General features: G+C 47.5%; 1 protein-coding gene across 3 annotated transcripts in view; it reads left to right on the top strand.

The window, feature by feature from the left end:
* The window catches only part of LOC139392391 (alpha-tubulin N-acetyltransferase 1-like), a 62,956-nt gene extending 46,602 nt beyond the window's left edge, over positions 1-16,354 (top strand). Inside the window, exons 8-12 of one of the 3 annotated variants that reach the window (XM_071140348.1) lie at positions 6,210-6,284; positions 10,488-10,707; positions 14,776-14,879; positions 15,120-15,192; positions 15,742-16,354. In XM_071140348.1, the coding sequence (XP_070996449.1) occupies positions 6,210-6,284; positions 10,488-10,707; positions 14,776-14,879; positions 15,120-15,192; positions 15,742-16,138 (869 nt within the window). In that variant the 3' untranslated portion in view covers positions 16,139-16,354. Of the gene's footprint in view, positions 1-772; positions 819-6,209; positions 6,285-10,487; positions 10,708-11,645; positions 11,780-14,775; positions 14,880-15,119; positions 15,193-15,741 lie in introns of those variants that run through there. The other 2 variants (XM_071140349.1, XM_071140350.1) reach the window with 2 other exon arrangements.
* Positions 16,355-17,007: the final 653 nt, after the last annotated feature.

Genomic DNA, 17,007 nt, shown 5'->3' with positions numbered 1-17,007 from the left:
GATAATAGCTGTGCAGCAACGCTCCCCATCCAACCTGACAGAACTTGTGAGGATCTGCAGAGAAGAAACTCCTCCAATGCAGGTGTGCCAAGCTTGTAGCGTCATACCCAAGAAGACTCGAGGCCGTACTCGCTGCCAAAGGTGCTTCAACAAAGTACTGAGTAAAGGGGTCTGAATACTTATGTAAATGTGATATAATTTTTATTTGTATAAATTTGCAAACATTTCTTAACTTGTTTTTGCTTTGTCATTATAGGATTTTGTGTGTAGATTAAGGATTTTATTATTTAAAAAACAAATCAATTTTAAGTCCATGGGTCTGAATACTTTCCGAAGGCATCGCAGATAGATAGATTTGACATAATCCTGTCAATGTATGTATTTGGTCTTTCATACCAGACCCAAACCTGTAGCAGCGTGTTTATGATTTGATAATACTGTCTTTATATACATTGCCAATACAAGCATGTAGCAGACATTTCGTATTTCAGTCCCCAGAAGCATGTCGATCTGAACTCCATAGTATGAGGAGCTGGAAAAACACTTTTTCTGGGATATTGTTATACTATATTGTAATATTTTCATTAAATGAACGAGTAGGCTACAACAACAAAAACGTCCCAATTCCCCATTTGCACCCTCCTCCAGGACAATGTACATTTTTGGAGAGTCACTATCCCTGGAAAGGGCTGTTCTGTGACACTATTTCCCAATTAAATTTTCTGTTATTCCGGTTTCCAAACGCGGCTTTTGTTTCACCAAACTTTCACAGGCTCGACTCCCTCTCCTCCGACGGATCAGGGAATGTATGGCTTTTTGTAAGGAACTCTCAATCTCTTTCTTTTCTTCTTCTCCTCCTTTCTCGCATCCACTTCCTCTTTATGTTCTCCTTTAGCTGCTCTGTCCCTTTGTTGATCTCAGGGCCCCTGTTTCTCCTGTCTCTCTCTTGTCCTCTCTCTCTTTCTACCTCTCTTTCCCCTCTCTCTCTCTCTTTCTACCTCTCTTTCCTCTCTCTCTCTCTCTTTCTACCTCTCTTTCTCTCTCTTTTGCTCTTTCTCTCTCTCTCTTTCTACCTCTCTCTCTCTCTTTCTACCTCTCTCTCTCTCTTTCTACCTCTCTCGCTCTCTCTTTCTACCTCTCTCTCTCTTTCTACCTCTCTCTCTCTTTCTACCTCTCTTTCTACCTCTCTCTCTCTTTCTACCTCTCTCTCTCTTTCTACCTCTCTCTCTCTTTCTACCTCTCTTTCTCTCTCTTTCTACCTCTCTTTCTCTCTCTATTTCTACCTCTTTCTCTTTCTACCTCTCTCTTTCTCTTTCTACCTCTCTCTCTCTCTTTCTACCTCTCTCTTTCTCTCTTGTCTCTCTTTGTTTTCTCTCGTGTATCACTACCCTGCTTCTCTCCCATGCTGGGTCCAATATATGACACAATCTACAATATACTGTAGATATATGATCATATATTGGAGCTAGCCTCCCAGGTACCAGGCTGCTATGGTTACCCTGATATCAGATACACTGCCCCTAACAATGTCCCTGGCTGCCTTCCCCACACCACTGATAATAATAGACCTGTTTGTAGTCCCACCCACTACCAGAGCCATATACACACATATGAGACTAGTAGAGATATGTTTGTATTTATGGCTCTTCCTGTTTGTATTGATGGCTCTTCCTGTGTGTGTATATGGCTCTACCTACCTGTGTGTGTGTATATGGCTCTACCTACCTGTGTGTGTGTATATGGCTCTACCTACCTGTGTGTGTGTATATGGCTCTACCTACCTGTGTGTGTGTATATGGCTCTACCTACCTGTGTGTGTGTGTGTGTATATGGCTCTAACTACCTGTGTGTGTGTGTGTGTGTGTGTGTGTGTATATATGGCTCTACCTACCTGTGTGTGTATATGGCTCTACCTACCTGTGTGTGTGTGTGTGTATATATGGCTCTACCTACCTGTGTGTGTGTGTGTGTGTATATGGCTCTACCTACCCGTGTGTGTGTGTGTGTGTATGGCTCTACCTACCTGTGTGTGTGTGTGTATGGCTCTACCTACCTGTGTGTGTGTGTGTGTATATGGCTCTACCTACGTGTGTGTGTGTGTGTGTGTGTGTGTGTGTGTGTGTATGGCTCTACCTACATGTGTGTGTGTGTGTATATGGCTCTACCTACCTGTGTGTGCATATGGCTCTACCTACCTGTGTGTGCATATGGCTCTACCTACCTGTGTGTGTGTAGGGCTCTACCTACATGTGTGCATATATGGCTCTACCTACCTGTGTGTGTGTGTGTGTATATGGCTCTACCTACCTGTGTGTGTGTATATGGCTCTACCTACCTGTGTGTGCATATGGCTCTACCTACCTGTGTGTGTGTGTATATCTGGCTCTACCTACCTGTGTGTGTGTAGGGCTCTACCTACCTGTGTGTGTGTTTATGGCTCTACCTACCTGTGTGTGTGTGTGTGTGTATATGGCTCTACCTACCTGTGTGTGTATATGGCTCTACCTACCTGTGTGTGTGTGTATATGGCTCTACCTACCTGTGTGTGTGTGCATATATGGCTCCACCTACCTGTGTGTGTGTGTATATGGCTCTACCTACCTGTGTGTGTGTGTGTGTGTGTGTGTGTGTGTGTGTGTGTGTGTGTGTGTGTGTGTGTGTGTGTGTGTGTGTGTGTGTGTGTGTGTGTGTGTGTGTGTGTGTGTGTGTGTGTGTGTGTGTGTGTGTGTGTGTGTGTGTGTGTGTGTATGTATGGCTCTACCTACCTGTGTGTGTGTGTGTGTGTATATGGCTCTACCTACCTGTGTGTGTGTGTGTGTATATATGGCTCTACCTACCTGTGTGTATATATGGCTCTACCTACCTGTGTGTGTAGATGGCTCTACCTACCTGTGTGTGTGTGTGTGTGTGTGTGTGTATGGCTCTACCTACCTGTTTGTGTGTGTGTGTGTATATGGCTCTACCTACCTGTGTGTGTGTGTGTATATGGCTCTACCTACCTGTGTGTGTGTGTGTGTGTGTGTGTGTGTGTGTGTGTGTGTGTGTATATATTGCTCTACCTACCTGTGTGTGTATATGGCTCTACCTACCTGTGTGTGTGTGTGTGTGTGTGTGTATATATGGCTCTACCTACCTGTGTGTGTGTGTGTGTGTATATGGCTCTACCTACCCGTGTGTGTGTGTATGGCTCTACCTACCTGTGTGTGTGTGTGTATGGCTCTACCTACCTGTGTGTGTGTGTGTGTATATGGCTCTACCTACGTGTGTGTGTGTGTGTGTGTGTGTGTGTGTATGGCTCTACCTACATGTGTGCATATATGGCTCTACCTACCTGTGTGTGTGTGTGTGTATATGGCTCTACCTACCTGTGTGTGCATATGGCTCTACCTACCTGTGTGTGCATATGGCTCTACCTACCTGTGTGTGTGTAGGGCTCTACCTACATGTGTGCATATATGGCTCTACCTACCTGTGTGTGTGTGTGTGTATATGGCTCTACCTACCTGTGTGTGTATATGGCTCTACCTACCTGTGTGTGCATATGGCTCTACCTACCTGTGTGTGTGTGTATATCTGGCTCTACCTACCTGTGTGTGTGTAGGGCTCTACCTACCTGTGTGTGTGTATATGGCTCTACCTACCTGTGTGTGTGTGTGTGTGTGTATATGGCTCTACCTACCTGTGTGTGTATATGGCTCTACCTACCTGTGTGTGTATATGGCTCTACCTACCTGTGTGTGTGTGCATATATGGCTCCACCTACCTGTGTGTGTGTGTATATGGCTCTACCTACCTGTGTGTGTGTGTGTGTGTGTGTGTGTGTGTGTGTGTGTGTGTGTATGTATGGCTCTACCTACCTGTGTGTGTGTGTGTGTGTATATGGCTCTACCTACCTGTGTGTGTGTGTGTGTGTATATATGGCTCTACCTACCTGTGTGTATATATGGCTCTACCTACCTGTGTGTGTAGATGGCTCTACCTACCTGTGTGTGTGTGTGTGTGTGTGTGTGTGTGTGTGTGTATGGCTCTACCTACCTGTTTGTGTGTGTGTGTGTATATGGCTCTACCTACCTGTGTGTGTGTGTGTATATGGCTCTACCTACCTGTGTGTGTGTGTGTGTGTGTATATGGCTCTACCTACCTGTGTGTGTGTGTGTGTGTGTGTGTGTGTGTGTGTGTGTGTGTATATATTGCTCTACCTACCTGTGTGTGTGTATATATGGCTCTACCTACCTGTGTGTGTGTGTATATGGCTCTACCTACCTGTGTGTGTGTATATGGCTCTACCTACCTGTGTGTATATATGGCTCTACCTACCTGATTGTATATGGCTCTACCTACCTGTGTGTGTGTGTATATGGCTCTACCTACCTGTGTGTGTATATGGCTCTACCTACCTGTGTGTATATGGCTCTACCTACCTGTGTGTATATGTCTCTACCTACCTGTGTGTATATGTCTCTACCTACCTGTGTGTATATGGCTCTACCTACCTGTGTGTATATGGCTCTACCTACCTGTGTGTATATGGCTCTACCTACCTGTGTGTATATGTCTCTACCTACCTGTGTGTATATGGCTCTACCTACCTGTGTGTATATGGCTCTACCTACCTGTGTGTATATGTCTCTACCTACCTGTGTGTATATGGCTCTACCTACCTGTGTATATATGGCTCTACCCACTATAATTCAATGTCTCATCAAAATGCCCACCATAATGCTCTTGGACAAAAACATTTGCTCAGGATTATAGTAAACTCAGCAAAAAAAGAAACGTCCCTTTTTCAGGACCCTGTCTTTCAAAGATAATTCGTAAAAATCCAAATAAGTTCACAGATCTTCATTGTGAAGGGTTTAAACACTGTTTCCCATGTTTGTTCAATAAACCATAAACAATTAATGAACATGCACCTGTGGAACGGTCGTTTAGACACTGACAGCTTACAGACGCTAGGCAATTAAGGTCACAGTTCTGAAAACTTAGGACACTAAAGAGGCCTTTCTACTGACTCTGAAAAACACTGAAAGGAAGATGCCCAGGGTCCGTGCTCATCTGCGTGAACATGCCTTAGGCATGCTGCAAGGAGGCATGAAGCATGCAGATGTGGCCAGTGCAATGAATTGCAATGCCTGTACTGTGAGACGCCTAAAGACAGTGCTACAGGGAGACAGGATGGACAGCTGATCGTCCTCGCAGTGGCAGACCACATGTAGCAACATCTGCACAGGATCGGTACATCTGAACATCACACCAGGTACAGGATGGCAACAATAACTGCCCCGAGTTACACCAGGAACGCACAAGCCCTCCATCAGTGTTCAGACTGTCCGCAATAGGCTGAGAGAGGCTGGACTGAGGGCTTGTAGGCCTGTTGTAAGGCAGGTCCTCACCAGACATCACCGGAAACAACGTCACCTATGGGCACAAACCCACCGTTGCTGGACCAGACAGGACTGGCAAAAAGTGCTCTTCACTGACGAGTTGCGGTTTTGTCTCACCAGGGGTGATGGTCGGATTCGCGTTTATCGTCGAAGGAATGAGCGTTACACCGAGGCCTGTACTCTGGAGCGGGATCGATTTGGAGGTGAAGGGTCCGTCATGGTCTGGGACGGTGTGTCACAGCATCATCGGACTGAGCTAGTTGTCATTGCACGTCTGGGACCTGTTGGATCGGAGGGTGAGGGCTAGGGCCATTCCCCCCCAGAAATGTCCAGGAACTTGCAGGTGCCTTGGTGGAAGAGTGGGGTAACATCTCACAGCAAGAACTGGTCAATCTGGTGCAGTCCATGAGGAAGAGATGCACTGCAGTACTTAATGCAGCTGGTGGCCACACCAGATACTGACTGTTACTTTTGATTTTGACCCCCCCCTTTGTTCAGGGAAACATTATTCCATTTCTGTTAGTCACATGTCTGTGGAACTTGTTCAGTTTATGTTTCAGTTGTTGAATCTTGTCATGTTCACACAAATATTTACACATGTTAAGTGTGCTGAAAATGAACACAGTTGACAATGAGAGGACGTTTCTTTTTTTGCTGAGTTTAGGTATAGTCCAGTAGGATGCTTGTTTATATGGAGGTAAGACGGCATGTTTAGGTCTACTCACTTTGTACCCAGGGTTGCCATAAGGTTGCCATAAGGTTGCCATAAGGTTGCCATAATGTTGCCATAATGTTTTCCCCATTGCTGACTGTATTCTTCAACAGCGGCCCAGTTGAGAAAGGTTCCCCCCAAAAAGCCGGACGGAGAGATCAAGCCCTACTCACTAACGGAGAGAGAAGGTGAGACACCATTGACCTATGGACAGGAACACATACAGGCTAAACCCTAATGGGCCAGTTTCCCAGACCCAGATTAAGGCTAGTCCTGGATTAAAACCCATGTCATTGAGATTCTTCTTAGTCCAGGACTAGGCATAACCTGTGTCCAGGAAACCAGAAAAAAAAACAGGAATCCAGCCCATGTACAGTACATAGTAAACTGTAGCTGGAACATACACTACATGACCAAAAGTATGTGGACACCTGCTCGTCAAACATCTCATTCTAAAATTATGGGCATTAATATGGAGTTGGTCCACCCTTTGCTGCTATAACAGCCTCCAGTCTTCTGGAAAGGCTTTCCACTAGATGTTGGACCATCGCTGCGGGGACTTGCTTCCATTCAGCCACAAGAGCATTAGTGAGGTTGGGCACTGATGTTGGGCAATTAGGCCTGGCTTGTAGTCGGTGTTCCAATTCATCCCAAAGTTGTTCGATGGGGTTGAGATCAGGGAGGCAGTCAAGTTCTTCCACACCAATCTCGACAAACCATTTCTGTATGGACCTCACTTTGTGCATGGGGGCATTGTCATGCTGAAACAGGAAAGGACCTTCCCCTACCAAAAATGTTGCCACAAAGTTGGAAGCACAGAATCATCTCAAATGTAATGCTTTTGTTGAAATTTCCCTTCACTGGAACTAAGGGGCCTAGCCTGAACCATGAAAACAGCCCCACACCAATTTTCCTCCTCCACCAAACTTTACAGTTGGTACTGTGCATTCGGGCAGGTAACGTTCTCCTGGCGTCCACCAAACCCAGATTCGTCCGTCGGACTGCCAGATGGTGTAGCGGGATTCATCAATCCAGAGAACGAGTTTCCACTGCTCCAGAGTCCAATGACGGTGGTGATCTTATGTGCTCGGCCATGGAAACCCATTTCATGACATTGTTTCCAGAGGCAGTTTGGAATTCGGTAGTGATTGTTACAACTGAGGACTGATTATTTTTATGCGCTACGCCACGTTGACGATGACACGTTGACGTTGACACGTTGACGGTGACACATTGACGGTGAAACGTTGACATGTTGACGGTGACACGTTGACGGTGCACGTTGACACGGTGACACGTTGACGGTGACACGTTGACACGTTGACACGGTGACACGGTGACACGTTGACGGTGACACGTTGACGCGGTGACGCGTTGATGGTGACACGTTGACACGTTGAAAGTCACTGAGCTCTTCAGTAAGACCATTCTACTGCCAATGTTTGTCTATGGAGATTGCATGGCTGTGTGCTTCGATTTTTATACACCTGTCAGCAAACGGGTATGGCTGAAATAGCCACTAATTTGAAGGGGGTGTCCACATACTTTTGTATATATAGTGTAGCAGCGTGACACAATTTACGTTGTACTAAAATACACAGTCGTGACATCGTATGACAGCCCGATGAAGATTCATATTATTTTCTCTGGAGTAAACATCATTACTTGTAGAGATTTCCCACTTCATTGCACCCATTGTAAACACAGTGCTGTAGGGCGGTTGGCATCTGTGTGGCATCTATTCTGCCTGGTTAGGTCAGTTTAGGTTTGAAAGCCACTGAGCCATTCACCAGGGTAAGCATTGATAACAGCTTTGTAAACATTAGGATATACCGCCGACACTCATGGTCAAATGTACTGTAGAACCTCTCTGTCCAGTCACATTTCATAGTGTCTCTGTGCAGTTGGTTGGATCGTCTTCTGGCCTCAGTAAAATGTACTGTAGAACCTCTCTGTCCAGTCACATTTCACAGTGTCTCTGTGCAGTTGGTTGGTTCGTCTTCTGGCCTCAGTAAAATGTACTGTAGAACCTCTCTGTCCAGTCACATTTCACAGTGTCTCTGTGCAGTTGGTTGGATCGTCTTCTGGCCTCAGTAAAATGTACTGTAGAACCTCTCTGTCCAGTCACATTTCACAGTGTCTCTGTGCAGTTGGTTGGTTCGTCTTCTGGCCTCAGTAAAATGTACTGTAGAACCTCTCTGTCCAGTCACATTTCATAGTGTCTGTGCAGTTGGTTGGTTCGTCTTCTGGCCTCAGTAAAATGTACTGTAGAACCTCTCTGTCCAGTCACATTTCATAGTGTCTCTGTGCAGTTGGTTGGATCGTCTTCTGGCCTCAGTAAAATGTACTGTAGAACCTCTCTGTCCAGTCACATTTCATAGTGTCTGTGCAGTTGGTTGGTTCGTCTTCTGGCCTCAGTAAAATGTACTGTAGAACCTCTCTGTCCAGTCACATTTCATAGTGTCTCTGTGCAGTTGGTTGGTTCGTCTTCTGGCCTCAGTAAAATGTACTGTAGAACCTCTCTGTCCAGTCACATTTCATAGTGTCTGTGCAGTTGGTTGGTTCGTCTTCTGGCCTCAGTAAAATGTCACCATAGTTGGATAGAGTTTATATAACCATTGTTTATGAGTGGAGCAGTGAAATTCACGAAGCCTTAATCAAATCTTGCTGTTTATGAATGTCTGTCAGAGACACTAGTCAGCCTAGTGATGATGCACTGTACAGAGATCAGTTTGTGTTAGATTCTGAATAATGTAGTAGCAGTGGTACTCTGTTTGACAGTCATCACTGTGTCTCCCCCTCTCCCTCGTGGTATTGTCTCCCCCTCTCCCTCGTGGTATTGTCTCCCCCTCTCCCTCGTGGTATTGTCTCCCCCTCTCCCTCGTGGTATTGTCTCCCCCTCTCCCTCGTGGTATTGTCTCCCCCTCTCCCTCATGGTATTGTCTTCCTCGTGGTATTGTCTCTCCCTCGTGGTATTGTCTCTCCCTCGTGGTATTGTCTCCTCCTCGTGGTATTGTCTCCCCCTCTCCCTCGTGGTATTGTCTCCCCCTCTCCCTCGTGGTATTGTCTCCCCCTCTCCCTCGTCATATTGTCTCCCCCTCTCCCTCGTCGTATTGTCTCCCCCTCTCCCTCGTGGTATTGTCTCCCCCTCTCCCTCGTGGTATTGTCTCCCCCTCTCCCTCGTCGTATTGTCTCCCCCTCTCCCTCGTCGTATTGTCTCCCCCTCTCCCTTGTGGTATTGTCTCCCCCTCTCCCTCGTGGTATTGTCTCCCCCTCTCCCTCGTGGTATTGTCTCCCCCTCTCCCTCGTGGTATTGTCTCCCTTGTGGTATTGTCTCCCTCGTGGTATTGTCTCCCTCGTGGTATTGTCTCCCTCGTGGTATTGTCTCCCTCGTGGTATTGTCTCCCTCGTTGTATTGTCTCCCCCTCGTGGTATTGTCTCTCCCTCGTGGTATTGTCTCCCCCTCTCCCTTGTGGCATTGTCTCCCCCTCGTGGTATTGTCTCCCCCTGTCCCTCGTCGTATTGTCTCCCCCTCTCCCTCGTCGTATTGTCTCCCCCTCTCCCTCGTGGCATTGTCTCCCCCTCTCCCTCGTGGTATTGTCTCCCCCTCTCCCTCGTGGTATTGTCTCCCTCGTGGTATTGTCTCCCTCGTGGTATTGTCTCCCTCGTGGTATTGTCTCCCTCGTGGTATTGTCTCCCTCGTTGTATTGTCTCCCCCTCGTGGTATTGTCTCCCCCTCTCCCTTGTGGCATTGTCTCCCCCTCGTGGTATTGTCTCCCCCTGTCCCTCGTGGTATTGTCTCCCCCTCTCCCTCGTCGTATTGTCTCCCCCTCTCCCTCGTGGCATTGTCTCCCCCTCTCCCTCGTGGTATTGTCTCCCCCTCTCCCTCGTGGTATTGTCTCCCCCTCTCCCTCGTGGCATTGTCTCCCCCTCTCCCTCGTCGTATTGTCTCCCCCTCTCCCTCGTGGCATTGTCTCCCCCTCTCCCTCGTGGTATTGTCTCCCCCTCTCCCTCGTCGTATTGTCTCCCCCTCTCCCTCGTCGCATTGTCTCCCCCTCTCCCTCGTGGCATTGTCTCCCCCTCTCCCTCGTGTTATTGTCTCCCCCTCTCCCTCGTGGTATTGTCTCCCCCTCTCCCACGTCGTATTGTCTCCCTCATTGTATTGTCTCCCCCTGTCCCTCGTGGTATTGTCTCCCCCTCTCCCTCGTGGTATTGTCTCCCCCTCTCCCTCGTCGTATTGTCTCCCCCTCTCCCTCGTGGTATTGTCTCCCCCTCTCCCTCGTGGTATTGTCTCCCCCTCTCCCTCGTCGTATTGTCTCCCCCTCATTGTATTGTCTCCCCCTCTCCCTCGTGGTATTGTCTCCCCCTCTCCCTCGTGGTTTTGTCTACAGCTGTGCGAGAGGAGCAGAGGGCTCTTCCCTGGCCTTTGTGTCGCCACGCGGCTCCTCCCCTCTCTCCCCCATTGTCGGTATCCTCCCCGTGCTCCCCAAGCAGGGGCCGCCAGCGTCCCGATCCGGCCCTGGCCCCGGCACCTGCCCCTGGGGTCAACAGGGGCCCGAACCCCCACCCTCCACTCATCAACAGCCTCAACTGCAGGGCAAAGCGCACCAGGTATGGTATTCCCGAGAATAGGTCCCGAATTGTCCTGGTTTTCCAGGAATCTCGGTTGGAGTGATTCCTGATTCACGGGAATCAGGAGGGAAGAAGCAGAGGGAATCATCCGACGTGGGAATTTTTGGGAACGTTGCGTGAAATTTGCAACCCTACTTCTACTACTTGACTGAAAACTCTATGTAACGGAACCCAGGATTGTGGGAGAGGTGCTACAGCAGTATATCTGAATGGCAGAGTGTGTTCTATGCTGAGGGCCTGTCTGTCTCTGCCAGGGTTGGAAGGCTTGGCAGTGGGACACAGCATTCCTCTCATTAAGAGTATTGTTCCATGCAAAAGAGCCAGCCTCAGGGCACTGTGTGTATATCTCTTCTCTCTAATTGTCCAGTGTGACCAGAAGTGCTCTCTCTCTCTCTCTCTTCTATCTAATTGTCCAGTGTGACCAGAAGTGCTCTCTCTCTCTCTCTCTCGCTCTCTCTCTCTCCTATCTAATTGTCCTGTGTGACCAGAAGTGCTCTCTCTCTCTCTCTCTCTCCTATCTAATTGTCCTGTGTGACCAGAAGTGCTCTCTCTCTTCTCTAATTGTCCTGTGTGACCAGACGTGCTCTCTCTCTCTCTCTCTCTCTCTTCTCTAATTGTCCTGTGTGACCAGAAGTGCTCTCTCTCTCTCTCTCCTATCTAATTGTCCTGTGTGACCAGAAGTGCTCTCTCTCTTCTCTAATTGTCCTGCGTGACCAGAAGTGCTCTCTCTCTCTCTGTGGCCTGTCTTTCTAAACACTGTTTCTCTGTCTGTCTTTCTCTTGTTCTCTCAATTGTGTTCACCATCCCCTTTTATTTCATTTGTCCACTCTCACAAATACAATCATCTAATCCTCCTCCTTCCTCACATCCTCCTCTCTCTGCCTCCTCCTCCTCCTCCATCGTTAACATGAGGACAGTTCCCTTAACCGATCGCAGCTCAGCTTCCATTGACCACCTTTTGACTCCCCCCACCACAGTTTGCGCCTTTTTTTAAAGGAAGGACTGTGGTTTTTAGCCTGTTAGCTAGCCTGTGTCTGCATCCCAATTCTCCACCCTCCTCTTGAAGTGTGTACTTGCACACTTCCCATCATGGATTTAACAACGGTGGAACCCCCCCCTCCCCCCCACGATGTTTACACCATTGATAAATCCATGACGGGAAGTGTACACGATCAGGATGCAACCTACCGATCTGTCTGTCATGGCCCCCTGAGGGAGTTTAGTATTATTTCAAATGATTCATTTACTATGAAACAGAAGGGATATGACTCCCTATGTCTGTTAGAAGTCGTTCAACCTTTCCCAGTTGCGTTGGTCGTCCCGTTGAGGGACTTATGATGCTGCCTGTACCTTTTCGCCTGACGTTTTCTAGAAGAAGTTATTAAAACTTATCTCCCAACAAAATGAGAAAAGTGAGATTTCTTTCTGTTCAACCTGGTCCCGCCATTTTGGAGCTTGTATTTCACTAATTCACCTTTAACCTTCAATACTCTCAATAACAATGTATGAGGCTACTAAAATAACACGAAGACTTTCGTAGTCATATTCATTGTACAGCAGTTAACGTGTTTATTTATTAATTACAATTTTTCTCACAATAGTCTTTTTTTTATATATATAAAACTTGACACATTGTCATGAAAAGCATGTGGCCAATAACAAACATTACCTAGAATTTGATATTGACCAGAACATGTTTTTTTTTCTATCAGCCACTACTTGTTCCACTAACTCCTCCCCCATGACTCTAAGCATCTATTCTGACATCACATGGTTATTGACCTTTTTGTTATTGTATGTATGAGTTGTCAAGCATTCCCTTATACCTTTGTTTTAGCTAATTATGTTTTCATTTTGTTTTTCTTATGTTGAATTCTGTTGCTTTTTTTTCTTCCATTCAAACACAATTCCTTCTCTTTTATCTTTTTCCTTGACCCTGTTTCTGTCTCGCTCCCCTACCTCATTTCTCCCACATCATTCTCTGTGCCCTGTTCTCTCCCCTACCTCATTTCTCCCACATCATTCTCTGTGCCCTGTTCTCTCCCCTACCTCATTTCTCCCACATCATTCTCTGTGCCCTGTTCTCTCCCCTACCTCATTTCTCCCACATCATTCTCTGTGCCCTGTTCTCTCCCCTACCTCATTTCTCCCACATCATTCTCTGTGCCCTGTTCTCTCCCCTACCTCATTTCTCCCACATCATTCTCTGTGCCCTGTTCTCTCCCCTACCTCATTTCTCCCACATCATTCTCTGTGCCCTGTTCTCTCCCCTACCTCATTTCTCCCACATCATTCTCTGTGCCCTGTTCTCTCCCCTACCTCATTTCTCCCACATCATTCTCTGTGCCCTGTTCTCTCCCCTACCTCATTTCTCCCACATCATTCTCTGTGCCCTGTTCTCTCCCCTACCTCATTTCTCCCACATCATTCTCTGTGCCCTGTTCTCTCCCCTACCTCATTTCTCCCACATCATTCTCTGTGCCCTGTTCTCTCCCCTACCTCATTTCTCCCACATCATTCTCTGTGCCCTGTTCTCTCCCCTACCTCATTTCTCCCACATCATTCTCTGTGCCCTGTTCTCTCCCCTACCTCATTTCTCCCACATCATTCTCTGTGCCCTGTTCTCTCCCCTACCTCATTTCTCCCACATCATTCTCTGTGCCCTGTTCTCTCCCCTACCTCATTTCTCCCACATCATTCTCTGTGCCCTGTTCTCTCCCCTACCTCATTTCTCCCACATCATTCTCTGTGCCCTGTTCTCTCCCCTACCTCATTTCTCCCACATCATTCTCTGTGCCCTGTTCTCTCCCCTACCTCATTTCTCCCACATCATTCTCTGTGCCCTGTTCTCTCCCCTACCTCATTTCTCCCACATCATTCTCTGTGCCCTGTTCTCTCCCCTACCTCATTTCTCCCACATCATTCTCTGTGCCCTGTTCTCTCCCCTACCTCATTTCTCCCACATCATTCTCTGTGCCCTGTTCTCTCCCCTACCTCATTTCTCCCACATCATTCTCTGTGCCCTGTTCTCTCCCCTACCTCATTTCTCCCACATCATTCTCTGTGCCCTGTTCTCTCCCCTACCTCATTTCTCCCACATCATTCTCTGTGCCCTGTTCTCTCCCCTACCTCATTTCTCCCACATCATTCTCTGTGCCCTGTTCTCTCCCCTACCTCATTTCTCCCACATCATTCTCTGTGCCCTGTTCTCTCCCCTACCTCATTTCTCCCACATCATTCTCTGTGCCCTGTTCTCTCCCCTACCTCATTTCTCCCACATCATTCTCTGTGCCCTGTTCTCTCCCCTACCTCATTTCTCCCACATCATTCTCTGTGCCCTGTTCTCTCCCCTACCTCATTTCTCCCACATCATTCTCTGTGCCCTGTTCTCTCCCCTACCTCATTTCTCCCACATCATTCTCTGTGCCCTGTTCTCTCCCCTACCTCATTTCTCCCACATCATTCTCTGTGCCCTGTTCTCTCCCCTACCTCATTTCTCCCACATCATTCTCTGTGCCCTGTTCTCTCCCCTACCTCATTTCTCCCACATCATTCTCTGTGCCCTGTTCTCTCCCCTACCTCATTTCTCCCACATCATTCTCTGTGCCCTGTTCTCTCCCCTACCTCATTTCTCCCACATCATTCTCTGTGCCCTGTTCTCTCCACTACCTCATTTCTCCCACATCATTCTCTGTGTCCTGTTCTCTCCCCTACCTCATTTCTCCCACATCATTCTCTGTGCCCTGTTCTCTCCCCTACCTCATTTCTCCCACATCATTCTCTGTGCCCTGTTCTCTCCCCTACCTCATTTCTCCCACATCATTCTCTGTGCCCTGTTCTCTCCCCTACCTCATTTCTCCCACATCATTCTCTGTGCCCTGTTCTCTCCCCTACCTCATTTCTCCCACATCATTCTCTGTGCCCTGTTCTCTCCCCTACCTCATTTCTCCCACATCATTCTCTGTGCCCTGTTCTCTCCTCTACCCCTGGTCTTTTCTTCTTTTTTTTACATTCCCTTGCTCTTCCCTGCTCCCATCGCCGTGGTAGCCAACAGGGCCTGGTTGCCAGGGGCAACCTCTACAGCCGCCACGTCAACACCTGGGGTTTTGGGCAGTTGTTGGAGACACAGCCGAACATCTTCAAACTGCCAGGTAATCAGATTTGATTGGCTACGGGACGTGTGTAGTACACCGTAATAACACGCCATTAAGAACTACGGGTTATATCCCAAAAGGCTCCCTTTCCTGGGCCCTAGGGACCCTGGTTAAAAGTAGTGCACTACATAGGGAATAGGGTGCCATTTGGGACAAACTACATTACACAGCATGCCCATGGATGTACTGTGTGGTCCATTCTGACCTCTGACCTGTTAGTGCTGTGTGTCTCCTCAGGTTTGAGACCAGTGTTGAGAGACAGAGAGACTGACATAGGAGGACAAAGAGAGCCACTGGGACACAGAGACAGGTTTGACAGCCAAGGAGTCCTAACTCACCCTCACATAGAAACACTACTAGAAGGTTATACATCTCACAGACTGTGCATCATAAATGTATGCAGTGGATTGGAAAGGCATTGAATAGTGGGCGGATACAAATGGCAGAATGACAATGACCTCTTCTTTGTTCTCCCTCTGCGGCACACAAATGATTTATCTTCCTTCTTTACTCTCCTCTTCCTCTTCTCTTCATCCCTCCGTTTCAACCAGGTCCCTGCCTGTATACAGTGAGCTACAAAAAGTATGGGGACAATGACACATTTTGTTGTTTTGGCTCTGGACTCCAGCACTTTGATTTGAAATGATACAATGACTATGAGGTTAAGGTGCAGACTGTCAGCTTCAATTTTATAGTATTTTCATCCATACCGGGGTGAACTGTTTAGAAATTACACCACTTTTTGGACATAGTCTCCCCATTTTAGGGGACCAAAAGTATTCGCACAAATTCAGTTGTGTATTAATGTGCAAAGTTACTGTCTCAATAATTTTGGACCTCACGTGTCTCTCCCATCTAGGAAGGAGCCGCCCCCATCCAGGAAGGAGCCGCTCCGTTCCCAGACCATCATGATGACCACCAGAGAACCAGACAGACAGGCCGAGACGGAGACCAGGGTGCTGGAGAAGGGGCTCCGGAAGGGGTTAGCAGGAGAGCCCTTTCCAGGAAGGGGTAGGGGAGAAGGAGGTGGGCCTCTGGAGGTGGTTGAGAAGGGACCATCGGAGCCTGAGCGGGACCGAGGTAGAGGAGGAAGCTCCTGGGGAGTAGGAGGAGGGCCCCTGGTGGTGGTTGAGAAGGGACCATCAAAGCCTGAGAGGGACATGGGGACAGGAGGGTGGTCGTGGATGCTGGGAGAGAGCTGCTGTAACACAGCCCAGTGGGCCAGGCAGGACTATAGAAACACCAGACCCTGGTGACGCACATGGACAAACAGACTGATGATTTGGGAGAAAAGAGAAGAAAGCCACATATGCATACAGATGAAGAGAAAAGAGAGATAAAGAGAGAAGAAATCCAATCCTCCACTTCCCTTCATCCCTCTTTCCTGATCACTAATTAGTGGTACTATGTTTATAACAAGACAGAATAAGTGAGGGGTTTGGTCGGTACGCAGCAATAGTCAGCCAGATGTCTCTTATCACTGAGTGTTGTATCTGTCCCAAATGGCACCCTTTTTAGTGCACTACTTTCTACCAGAGCCAAGGTCGTAGGGTGCCATTTGGGATGTACATAGACCGTGCGAGAGTGTAACATGATGGGTTACAGCACAATGATCAGAATGTGGCAGTGAATGGCGAAGTTTTACACACCTCCTAAAATCTGCAAAGGCAATGGAGCCATGCTTGAAATTCCATTAGACTTGAGTTTACCAGACATATTTTATGGCACTTTTTCATTCAAATGTGTTTTTTTTTGTTGTTTTTTTTAATCTGAAGAGAAAGTACTATGCTATGAATGTTTTTTTTTCTATAAATAAATTGGCTACACAGACGATCACAGAAACGGACTCGTCCCTAATGTTGATGGAATAGCATTATGAGTTAGCCCTGTGTTATGTATTATGAATCAGAATCAATGAAATGTTCAATCAAATCCCCTCCACAATAATAGTCTGTTGAACCAGCTGCAGCACTCTTTACTGGCTGGGTGGGTCCAGTACTACCACTAAAACCTCAGACATGTCAGTACAAAGCAGGGTTGTGTTCATTAGGCACCAAATGGAAGAACATTTTGAAAAAACAGAGAGGAACTACTTGGATTTATCCAATTAAAGTTCCCTTTCCTC

Source organism: Oncorhynchus clarkii, chromosome 32, assembly GCF_045791955.1.
Source record: "Oncorhynchus clarkii lewisi isolate Uvic-CL-2024 chromosome 32, UVic_Ocla_1.0, whole genome shotgun sequence".
Taxonomy (NCBI): domain Eukaryota; kingdom Metazoa; phylum Chordata; class Actinopteri; order Salmoniformes; family Salmonidae; genus Oncorhynchus; species Oncorhynchus clarkii.
This window is presented reverse-complemented; position numbering and strand designations above follow the sequence as displayed.